Genomic DNA, 12,026 nt, shown 5'->3' with positions numbered 1-12,026 from the left:
GCATCTCTGAATCCATGTTTGTTTGTTTTTTTAAATCCCAATGAGTCCACTTAATGTTGCCAGTATGGGAATGGGTACAGGGCTGTTTACTGGAGCAAAGACGCTCTCTCAGAGGTTGCATTTCTGAAAAAGAAGAAAGAAAGAGGACTCTTCCACTCCCAACAGCCATAGCTGGGGTGGACTTCCTCCCCACTATCCCCTGCATGCTGGATGTTGTATGGTTTGATCATGTGAAGGTCTTGTGCAGGAAGTGACTGATTCTGAGTCGTATGTGCATACATCCTGTTGACCAGCAAACCCCACTTCACTGTAGTCATCTACCTCCTCTGACTCTTAAAATCTTCTCAGCCTTCCTCTGTGATGATCCTTGAGCATTGGGAGGAGAGGGTGTCCGGTGGGTGTCCATTGGGATGCCGATGTCCCATTCAGGGCTGGGCATTCCACACTGGTCATTTTCTACATTGACTTATTTTTGAGTCTCTATGTTAACTATTATAATTATAAAAGCAAGCTTTTCTGGTGCGAGTTGAAAGATACAACGATCTTTCAAACTTGCCATGATCATCACCAAGCATTGCCCCAAAGTTTTCTTCTTTCTGATTTGCCCTACCATGTGTTTTTTGAGACTCTCTGTAAAGGAGGTAGAAATAGAATACATAATATATTCTTTCCTGAAGAACCACAGGAAAGGTTAAGCAAAGTGAGTATAGAATGTTATTTACAAAGCCAAGTAAGACAGAATAGCTGTCTTAGAGTGGCTTTGAACCAAGTGCTGAGTTCTTACATTTAATTCAGGCAACCCACAGCTTAGGCAGATCTCTAATTTTCATAGTAGGTGATAAATAAATTCATTGCTTGACTGTCCTAAGTGGAAAGAATGTAAGCTTAATAACTGTAAATAATAATATATCCTCTAATTATAACTTCTCAGTTTAGAAAAATGGTGTGTGTGTGTGTGTGTGTGTGTGTGTGTGAGAGAGAGAGAGAGAGAGAGAGAGAGAGAGAGAGAGAGAAATTGATGGATCTGTTTTATCCTTGTCAATGTTACAAATAATTTTCCTTGAAAATGTCAGCGAATGCTCAGTACTGCAGTATAGAATGTTCTGGGCTGAGAAGTTCACTCAGTGGCATACATAGCACATACATAGCAATGTGAATCCTGAGTTCAACAGCCAGCCAGTAAGTCAGAAGCAAAATTTCTGAACCTCTGGACAGCATGGCTAAGATTAAATATAAGATGTCACGGATGATTTTAATAAGGAGTTATTTGTTAAAGATTAAATATCTTTAACTATGATTCCATTAATCTGTTATCTGGCTGTTTCACTTAGCAAATGTGAAGTTGTAGCGAAGCTTGTGTCTCTGAGACACACTTCAGGGTTTATGCACTTGCCTAAGTACCATTATCTTCCTAGATAGATCTTTACACAAAAAAACTCTCATATTTCTTAATATGCTAAACTCATTCTGAACAAAATGTTCCATTTTACATTATACAGGCTTTAAAATATAATTTTCATTACTTGTGGAGGGATTAGATTTTTAATTCTATTTTCAAGAATTAAGCACACTTCTTTGATGACAGTCTGTGCATGTGAATGCATGTGTCTACATGCATGTGTGCATGTGTGTGTTTTAAAAACTCATGTTTAAAAACATTGACAGAGCTGGGCGGTGGTGGCGCACGCCTTTAATCCCAGCACTTGGGAGGCAGAGGCAGGCATATTTCTGAGTTCAAGGCCAGCCTGGTCTACAGAGTGAGTTCCAGGATAACCAGGGCTATGCAGAGAAACCCTGTCTCGAAAAAATACATTTGGATGAATACCAAAAATATTGTGTATTGATTTGACATTAGTTTTCCTAAGGGCAAAGACAAGGGTTTAATCTAGAGCCAAGACTGTGTCAGTCTTGCATAAAATAGCATGTCTGTGTAATTATGCTGTAACTAATATTGCTATATTTTAATTTTAACATTGGGTTTACTTACAAACATTAAGAATTTGTCATCTTTGAGTTAGCCTAATATCCAACTTTCCTTGTTTATATATCAATTTGTAAGTGGTTTATAAATTACAGGCAAAACTGAGCAATTTCTCAGTCCCCAAGAGTTATTCCTGCCTAAGTTTGTAAAATACAGGCTCACCATACCTTTATACCATTATTTTTCCAAAATCAGATAAAATAGTGAAAGTGATAAATGTATGGTTTTATTCAATCTGTTATGGTGGAAAACCCAAGTATTTGTTCATTAAGAACATAGGCAGAAACTTTGTACTAATGTTCAAAACTCGGTTAAAATTATTTATATGGAATTCTTACATCTTTTGTCAAACATGAATGAAACTTTAAATGAAACTATGTGAGTGAAAATTTAAAATGTATTAATCAAATTTTTGTTAAAAATAAACATTCAGATGGTAAAGTAATATATGTATGCAGATGTTACCACTGGTTGGGATTTGGGCTAGGTTCCAAACATAAACCAACAAGCCTCTTAATCCACAAAACTGAAATAATGGCTCACACAACGATCAAGGGGGGATTGTTCAAGAAAATATTATAGTACAGATCATAAAGAAATGTGCTGTCAAGCACGGCAGCAGGCCACACGAGTGAAGAAGGCACTGATTGAGTTGGGATTCAAGAAGAAGGACTTTGGTCACAAATGGGAATAGCACAGTCAATTTCTGTTTTGATTGACAGGCTTAGATTCTGTAAACATATGCATGCCCAATTATTCATAGACATAGAAGGTAGATAGAGGATTCTGGCTAAAAGTGTACTCGGAGGACACAGTTTGCCTTACACCACATGTACCCCATTGTAGTTAAGACTACATCACCTCCTATTCTTATACTAAAGACATAACTATAATATGAATGAATAGAATCTCTCTGGACTTATGGTCATTAAGGGAAAAATGTATTGTATTGTTTAACGTAGGGTGAGCCTATAGCTGAGTTCAGGTGAGATGTCTCACTGCCAGTGTGTTGTTATACGTATTGTTCAGAGAGAGCTGAGTGTATGTAGTTCCCATGGGTGAGAGCCTCAGACTTCCAGATGCATCTATGACAGGAGGAGAATGTACATAGTCCAAACCAAGTGGAGTTCCCAATTACTGAGCTATTAACCGGTGTTTGCCTGACTTACATGTTTTTCTTAAAAAAATGTTATCTATGAAAGAATAGAAATACTATGTACATAAAAAATAGTTATCGGTCATCACAAAAATACCCAGTGTTTAGTTAAAGAAGATCACATTATAAAAATGAATCCCAGGAGGCTGGCAGTGTAGGTCAGTGGAAGAGTATATGCTTAGCCTCCAAGGGGCTCTGAGTTCAACTTGGAAGCAGCACCAAAGAATCCTAAGCTGTTTTTCTTCTAGATAGAATGAGTTTAGATTTACTTATATTGCTTGTTTATATCAATACTTTTATGCATTTAATATATAATAATTTAATAAGCTAATAATTATTATAAAACCTAATGTATTCATCCACTTTTTTTACTATAGTGAATTGAAGCCCCAGCAACAGGTGGTTTTCTTAGCCAGTAATGCTCACAGTCCCTGTTGAATAAGATAGATCCCATTTACAGGCAAGCCAGGCAAGATACCAAAGCTGGGTTTTCTCAAGACTGGCTTGATGGTTACAATATCATCAGGAAGCTTGACAGCGAGGCAGGAAACGATCATCTGAAAGCAGTTAAAATGGAGTGAAATTGATTCAAATAAAAAATCCTAATCAGGCTTGGTAATTATATGTGAGGAATGAGTTTGCAAGAAGGGAGTGCAAGGTGTGAGTTTGATTTCTAGACTGAACAACAAGATGGTGCTGTGTAGGTTGACTGCGGTGGGAATTGCAGAAAAGGAGTGAGGGAGGGTTCTACACTCAGTACTTGATGAGCCAAATTTGAGATGCCTGAAGATATCCAAGTGGGGGTGTCAAACAGGCAGTTGGCTGTTCAATCTGCATATACATAAACTAAGGCTAGTTCATATCTATAAGTCTAGATATCATCTGTGAAAAGGGTCTGAAGCATACAAGTGGAGGAGATCAGGTAAAGTGATGAGTAATCCCACCGACAGCCCATTTGAAGGTTCAAAGGGGAAGGAAGAAGCAATAGGAAAGACCTGGGATAGCCAGTAATGATTGCTGAAGAGAAAAAGATGGCAATATAGTCTGAGGTTGATATAGTCTGAGTCTCAACCTGATAGGTTGAGAAGGATTTCTTGTAATAACAAATACCTATAACACCCAAGAGACTTGACTCTCAAATTAATAACACCTAAAATTCCTAGTCATTTTTATAATCTGTATTTTAAGTGAACAAATGACTTTCCCTCATCACTTGATTAGACTAAGGGAAATCATTCAATACTATATGATACTAAAAGGTACATGTCATAAACAGACATAGCTAAAACCAATGACATACTCGTGTGCTTTCTAAAAAGATACAAAACTACTGTCAACAAAACTGTAGTTTTGTTTATAGAATTTAAATATGTAAAAGGTACATTTTCTGCTTATAATTATGGTTATTATCCATGTGTGATACTTTAGCAATTATGGGGTTTTAGTCATAAGAGGTGTTTTCTGTTTTGTTTTGGTTTTAATCTCTCACCTGCCTCAGAACTTCCCTCTGCCCTTTTCTGGAACCAAGTCAAAGGACAAACAAGTCAATGAACAGCCAGCCATTTCTCATCACTAATATACTGATGGACTAACCTCGGAAGGTCTCACAAGTCACTAATATACTGATGGACTAACCTCGGAAGGTCTCACAAGTCACTAATATACTGATGGACTAACCTCGGAAGGTCTCACAAGACTTAACCTTGTTTTGTTTAGTCTCTGAAATGAGGGTCAGTCATCACTACATTCTTTCGTGGCAGCTATTGAACTAGAGGGTTAACATGTGTTCCTTTTCCCCCACAGGGCTCCATAGGGATACAAGGCCCCCAAGGTCCACCGGGAAAAGAAGGTCAAAGGGTGAGTAAAGTTGAAACAGCTGGCAGAGTTTGCCAACACAGAGGATGATTATTTTTGAGCACTAAAAACATAAAATTAAAAGACAGCAACAGGTGGGCATAGGGTACCAGCTACCAAAGACAGAAATAGAAGGTTAGGGATTTTTACAGAGTTTTAACATCTGAAAAGTCTACATGTTTTCAAAAAATTGGCAGCACAAATATATGTACCATTATTTGGGTTTTTTTATTAGATATTTTCTTTATTTACATGTAAATTTCTCCTTTCCCAGTTGCCCCTCCAAAAAACAAACAAAGAAACAAACAAAAACAAGAACAAACCCCTGTTGCCTCCCCCCTCCCCATGCCTGCTACCCTGCCCTCTCCACTTATTGGCCCTGGCATTCTCCTACACTGGGGCACAGAACCTTCACAGGGCCAAGGTCCTCTCCTACTAATGATGATCAAATTTGCAATCCTCTACTATACACGTGCTGCCAGAACAATCAGACCCACCATGTGCAGTCCTTGGTTGGTGGTTTATTATTTGTATAAAGCCAATTAGCCCTAATTTGGTCTAGAACACTTTGGCCAGGGTTTCCATTCTTGAATTAAGGTATTGAGCATTGTAGTGGAAGTCCAGCCTGGACACACATTATCTCAAAATTGTGGATAGTAACTAGGCTCTTGACCCAAATTAACTGACATTAGGGACTCCTTGAAACTTGCATTTCACTACTTGTTGATTTTAACCAAGGTGAAACAGGCAATAAATGAATCTCAGCTTTAATTGGAAATACCACAGTGACCCTCTCTAGCCAGAGCTGAGTCTTTGTGTCTTCAGCCAAAGGAAGCCCTAAAGGGTTGTGGCAACTGGTCTGCTTCCCTGGGACTCTTACCACACCATCCTTGGGTCACTCTGTTACTATTTTCAGTTGATTCTGGAGTCTCGTGTGTTTTTATACACTCTCGTGTAATTGCATATGAAGTCCTTGTGCTACACAAAGCAGGCATTCATTCCATCCTCACCTTTACAACAGTGTGGATGAGGTTTCTGTAACAGGGTTTTAAATGACTTGATTTGGCTGCTGAACTAGAGATCATGCCTTCTTTTGTTGTCCAGGTGTATTATAAATTGTTCTCATTTGCTCATATCAAGCTTATTTTTACCTTCTATGAAGTAAGTCCGTGTACTTCAAATATATCAGTGTTCTTCAAATATTTGAAGACCAATTTCCAAAGGTTTGCCTTTGGAAGGTTAATAAAGAACCAATTCTCTTGATTTTTTTTCTTTTTTTTCATTTTATGGGTTTCTGGGCCCACTGTGGGCTAGCAGTTTGTTTGAGGAGACACGAATTGACCTTCTGCAGGTATCAAGAATGGGACTAAAAATGTACAGTTCAATATGGCAAGTAGGCTCTCTACCATGGACAGTAGACTCCCAGTGCAGCCTAAGATCCTTCTTGTCTAGGAGGAAGCTTTGGCTTGTCATGGTGCATGCTCAGCTGAACACCACTCTTCTTTGTTTTAATGAAAACGTCTCCCCAGTCATGTCTTTCCTGGTGTGTGGTTGTCTTCTTATATCGCAGTGTTGGAACAATCAATATTAGTTTTCATCCTCTGGATCTTAGTCTCTTGATATTTTATCTTTTGGGCATTATTTTCTTGGGGTTTTGTTGTTGTTTTAATGGATATGAATCCTGTTCTCCAGTCAAAACAGCTCCCATCTTTATACTATTGACATCATTAATAAAGAATTGCTGGTCAAAGTATATGCAAATGTATGTGAACTCTACTTCCTCCTCACCCACATTTCTTAATTGGGTTTGTAAGATAATTATGAGAGACCTGTCAGACAGTTGCTGAAATGAGAAGGTATTCAAATGAGAATTTTTTTAAAAAATACACTTTAAATTGAAATTGTACCTTATCAAAGCTTGTATTTCAGAAGACAGGTCAAAGGATAAATGAAGCTGATATATTTTTCATAGTTGCAGAGGCAATTATTTGAACTATATAACTCAATCTCTATTTTAATGCAAATATACTCTTCTTATAAATATGTGTAGTCCAGAATATTTGATAATACTTTTAATTTTTTTCCATAAAGAGCCACCACATCAGACAGTAATGTAACTGATTTCACAGTCATTGTTGCATATAATTTGTCCTGTTGCTATATCTCTCAAAAATGCCATGTATTTCAAAGAAAATAACTATATTAGATATTAGTGGCATTATTTAAAAATAATTTCTGAACGTGTTCAGTGATGTCTCTCCTACAATACAAGCTACTTAAACAGGAAGTGAATTAATGTAAAGAGTACACTCTTATAGATTTGTGTTCATGAAAGCCAGGCTTGAATGCACCTTAAAACACATTAACTATATGGATGGGTAAGATGTAGACATGTCTGAATGCATGCATACATACATACATATCACATACATCCGCACACACATATTAACATGCATAAAAATATACACATCCATACACACCTTCAGAAATAGACCAATAATTATTATATTTCATTAAATTTTAAAATAGAATACTATAGAAAAATCCCTGACGGTAAAAACTGTATTGATCCACTGTCAAAAAACATGTAAATTTTGGTTGCAGGTGTTTGGCTCTTGTTAAGAATGTGAAAATGGAATTTAAAACCCATGGCAAGTCCCTAGGACTCAAGTTCCAGGCACAATGTCTTTAGTGAAAGGCATTTAATAAAGCTTTACCTTCTTATACTTGCTCTGTGATTATACTCATAACAATATCTTACAATTAAGATGAGTTTATAACACAGATCTCACATAAGACCATACTTTAAAAAACACCATATATTGCCAAAGCATGCAAGTAATGCAGTTATTTTTATTAACACACAAAATTCTGGTTGGGAAAACACACACACACATACATGATAAGATTTCTATATATTCAGTGAGAATACTGCTTTTATGAGTACTTAAACAGAACTTTGAATTTTTAATTAGTTGATTTTATTCATCTCTTAAAGCTGTTAGACATTAGCTTACAAGCTATTCTTTTAATAAACTATAAAATTAATGTTCTTATGTTTAAAGACTGACCTTAATTTTAAGAATATCTTATCTAAGGGCATGTTTTCTTGACCCTATTTTCATCTTTGTTTTATGCCATTAAATGTTTAACATTAACATTTTGAAATCTTGTAAGTAAAATATTTGACTGGAACTTTTAATCTTTCTTTGGAGGGAAGGAGGTGTCAAGACAGGATTTCTTTTTGTAGCCTTGACTGTCCCCTGGAACTTGCTCTGTAGACCAGGCTGGCCACAAACTCACAGAGATCTGGCTGCCTCTGCCTCCACAGTGCTAGAATTAAAGATGTTTGCCACTGCCACCCAGCAGCAGTACTTTTAATCTTATACATTTTACTAATCAATGCAAGTTTTAGAATTTAGCTAATAATAAATATTGGTCTCATACTATGGATACAGTGTGTCTGCGAGTGGTAGGGGATGGGGGCAACCTATGTGGAGGCCTGGAGAGTGTTCAGCCCACAGTGAGAACAGAAGAGGAAGCAAGAAGGTAACCAGGACACTGCAGGGCAGGACACCAAAGGAGAGCACTTTAACAGTTATGACTTAGTAGGAGTAAAGTCACATCGGGGCTACAAAGATGTGGCAGTTGTTAATAGGGAATATTATTCACTTACATATCCCCTAATTTACACTTACAAGAGTCCCTTGCTTTGTTCCCAGGACCTCCAGGGTGGCTTACCAAAGTGCAATTCCAGGTCAGGGTTTTATTCTCTAGGAGCTCCTGAACACACATGGTACTTATGCAAGTTACATGAATGTGTGTACAAGCACACACACATACATCTACACATAAACACACATATACACACAGGCACACACAAACACACGTGCATACCCCCCCACATACACACATAAGAGCAACAAAATCAGCAGAGAGATGTTCGTTAAAAGAAGCCAGCAGGAGCAGTGTTAATTGAAAAAGAAATTTTAATTGATCAATGGGCAAGGCATTAGATGAGAAAATGAGAGAAAGGAGGAGGACTAGGAAATTAGACAGCGAAAGGTGAGGTGGCAGAAGCAGCAACAGGAACCGAATGGAAGCCTAGAAAAGTGTCTTAGGAAGTGGCATAGTTCAGGTGGCAGATCACGTGTTTGTAGATGCTCCCACAACACAGCCGGGGAAGGCTGACTTTGATAAAGATCCTTCTGACAGACAGATTCCCTGTGGACCTCCTTACCGTGGAATATTTCAAAGTATACACAGAATATTTATTTAATGCAACATTCTACTTTTCTTATACACACACATTGAATTCATGTCTAAACAATAATCAGGTTAAATGTGAAACACATATGTTTTTTATCAAAGGAATCATCCCGGGTCTCTTTTTAAAACTGAACATTTATTAATGAGTCAGCTAATTACCCCCACCAAAATACACTTTCTGTGGCTAGAGAAAGATCTCGTTGTTATTATCTGCTACTAGAATCTAATTTTAATATTGGACAGAAACACTCTTCAATTTTCTACACTCTTCTCCATATCCCCTTTAGTTATCACCTCAGGTTATCCTGTGTACCTATACCTCACCTCATACCTGGAAACCTTTGTCTAATTGCTTCCCTGGACACTGTAGTGCATACAGATTTGACCTTCCGCTCACAGTGCTAAATCTCTGTCTGGCCTTGAGATTCCTTGCATTCTACAGAGAACTGGAGCTGCTCAGCCCCCACCCCTGTCAGATGGTAGCCCACTGTCCAGATTTGATGGAAGGAAGGCAATAAGATCATATTTCTCCATGATGGTGATGTTGGAGCCAGTGAAGTGATGGGAAGACAGGGAAAGTAGCATGTTTGCCTGCTTCTCGTGCCACAGGCAAGACGATGGTCAGTGCGGAGGTTGTCACCTGGACTCTGAGTCCAAACTGATGGAATTTAAATCCCAGCTTTGCTACTAACTGTGTGGTCATGAGTGAGTTCCTCTGCCTCTCTGTGCCTGTTACCTCATAGGAAATGTAGATTATAATACTAGCCACCAAGGGCTGTTCATAGGATGGATAAAGTGAATGCCAGAAATCACCATTATTTTCATCCCCAGCTTGCAGATGCAGGGATATTGATGAAAGGCGAGGCAGAGCAGCACACCTAGCAGAACTTGATTAGAGACACTGAAAAACTGATGGAGAAAAGCTGTTCAAGAAAGACTGCCACACCATCGAACCCATTTTCCTTCACTTTTACTTGAATTCTTCCTTTCTCTGGATGTCAGTACCCATGTTTTATGCCCCAGGATAAAGAGCAGCATTTATGTAGCTTGATAATAAAATTGGGTGTTTCAGAAACCTTTTCAAATATGAAATAGATGACTTCCCCCCCATTGTACAGGAGGACATGAAAACTAATGTCCCTATGATAGGGAAGCTGAGGCCTCAGACTTTGTTTTACAGGTAAACGGTGCTTATGTATAAATTTATTAGGATTTTCATGGCAAATATTTTGCTTTCCTTCCTTGCCTGTGTCTGATCTGGCTTATATGCCTTATCAAAGATAGCATAAATAACACATATGATGTTCTGATAACTACTGGGACAAAGTAATTGTCCCACTAGGACAAAGGCCACTAAAGTCACTGTTTCCAGGAACCCAACAGATAGTGCAAAACTCACTCAAGCAAGCTTTTCCTCATTCCCACTTGCTTGAATTTACAAGACTAAATATCAGACTCAACGTAAATGACGAAATCTGCACTCATCACCATATTCCACTTTGCAGAATTCCATAGCAGTCTTCTGACATTTAGCATCTCCCAAATCTGCATCAAATAGAGCTGCTGAAGCAAGGGGTTAGGACAGGAAAGCAGAGAGAATGCCCATGTCTGTTAATATTAAGTAAATGTCAGCAAGGGTGGAGTTGGGTCTCAGCAGTAAATATCCTCTGGTTTTGCTTCTCGCTCTGTGTCTGATGGGAACTATAAATCCAACAAACAAGATGTAGGCAGACAATCTCTAGCTCTGTCTAATTGAAGTCAGGTGAAAGGAGACAGCACAAGGCATTGACTGGACTTCATGAATAAAGGCTATCCTATATATCAAGTTAAATGTCACGGCTACTTAATGGTAGTGTGTCTGTGGGGCACTGTGGGAAAATTCACTCTAATTAGTGCTGCCTTCAATGAATTTAAGGCAAGAAAGACAAAATGTTCCAGAAGGTCTAGCAGTGAGAAGAAAAAATGATTATAGCCTATGGTGACAATCTAATACTTATGTAGACTTCCAAGGCACAATGGGCCAAGTTTCTCACATCGATTTAAACTAAGGGATAAGTGACATGATTTGTAGTACAATAAAATGACTGTAAATTATCTCCATTTGGTGATTAGCAAAGAAGAACCATTTTATAGTTTCTGAATGGGACACTGCCTGTGAATGGTGTGTTTATATGCATCCATCCATGTAAGAGCTGTTCTACGTCATGGAAGAACCACACTATGGAGCCTTCGAATTGAAGACATCCTGTCTCCAATGTCTAGAGATTCTGAAAGCTTCAGTGGGATTGGCCTGGTAGAGGGTATCAGTTCTAGAACATCAAATCATCAACTTTAGAGCAAACATCAAAGTTAGAGGGAAAAAATGGTGGGTCATTCCAGCCCATCAAATGAAACTGAAGCCACAGAAATTCAACAATGGGGGCTGGAGAGATAGCTCAGCAGTTAAGATCACTGACTGCTCTTCCAAAGGTCCTGAGTTCAAATCCCAGCAACCACATGGTGGCTCACAACCATCCCTAATGAGATCTGACACCCTCTTCTGGGATGTCTGAAGATAGCTACAATGTACTTACATGTAATAATAAATAAATCTTTCAAAAAACAAAGAAATTCAATAATGCTCTAAATGAGGCCACAGAACAAGTTATATATTTTAACATAAGAAAAAAAAACACTATCTGTTCTGTGGACCTGTATAGAAGCAGAAGCAGAAAAGAAGGAGAAGGAGGAGGATGAGGAGGAGGAGGAGGAGGAGGAGGAGGAGGA

The 12,026-nt window shown here is 38.3% G+C and overlaps 1 protein-coding gene across 2 annotated transcripts in view; it reads left to right on the top strand.

The window, feature by feature from the left end:
- Positions 1–12,026, top strand: part of Col19a1 (collagen type XIX alpha 1 chain) — a 329,256-nt gene that overhangs the window by 180,407 nt on the left and 136,823 nt on the right. For both annotated transcript variants that reach the window (XM_031367064.1, XM_031367063.1), the window contains exon 15: positions 4,941–4,994. In XM_031367064.1, coding sequence (XP_031222924.1) covers positions 4,941–4,994 — 54 coding nt within the window. The remainder of the gene's footprint in view (positions 1–4,940; positions 4,995–12,026) is intronic.

The sequence above is a fragment of the Mastomys coucha genome, unplaced genomic scaffold (assembly GCF_008632895.1).
Source record: "Mastomys coucha isolate ucsf_1 unplaced genomic scaffold, UCSF_Mcou_1 pScaffold14, whole genome shotgun sequence".
Taxonomy (NCBI): Eukaryota; Metazoa; Chordata; class Mammalia; order Rodentia; family Muridae; genus Mastomys; species Mastomys coucha.
This window is presented reverse-complemented; position numbering and strand designations above follow the sequence as displayed.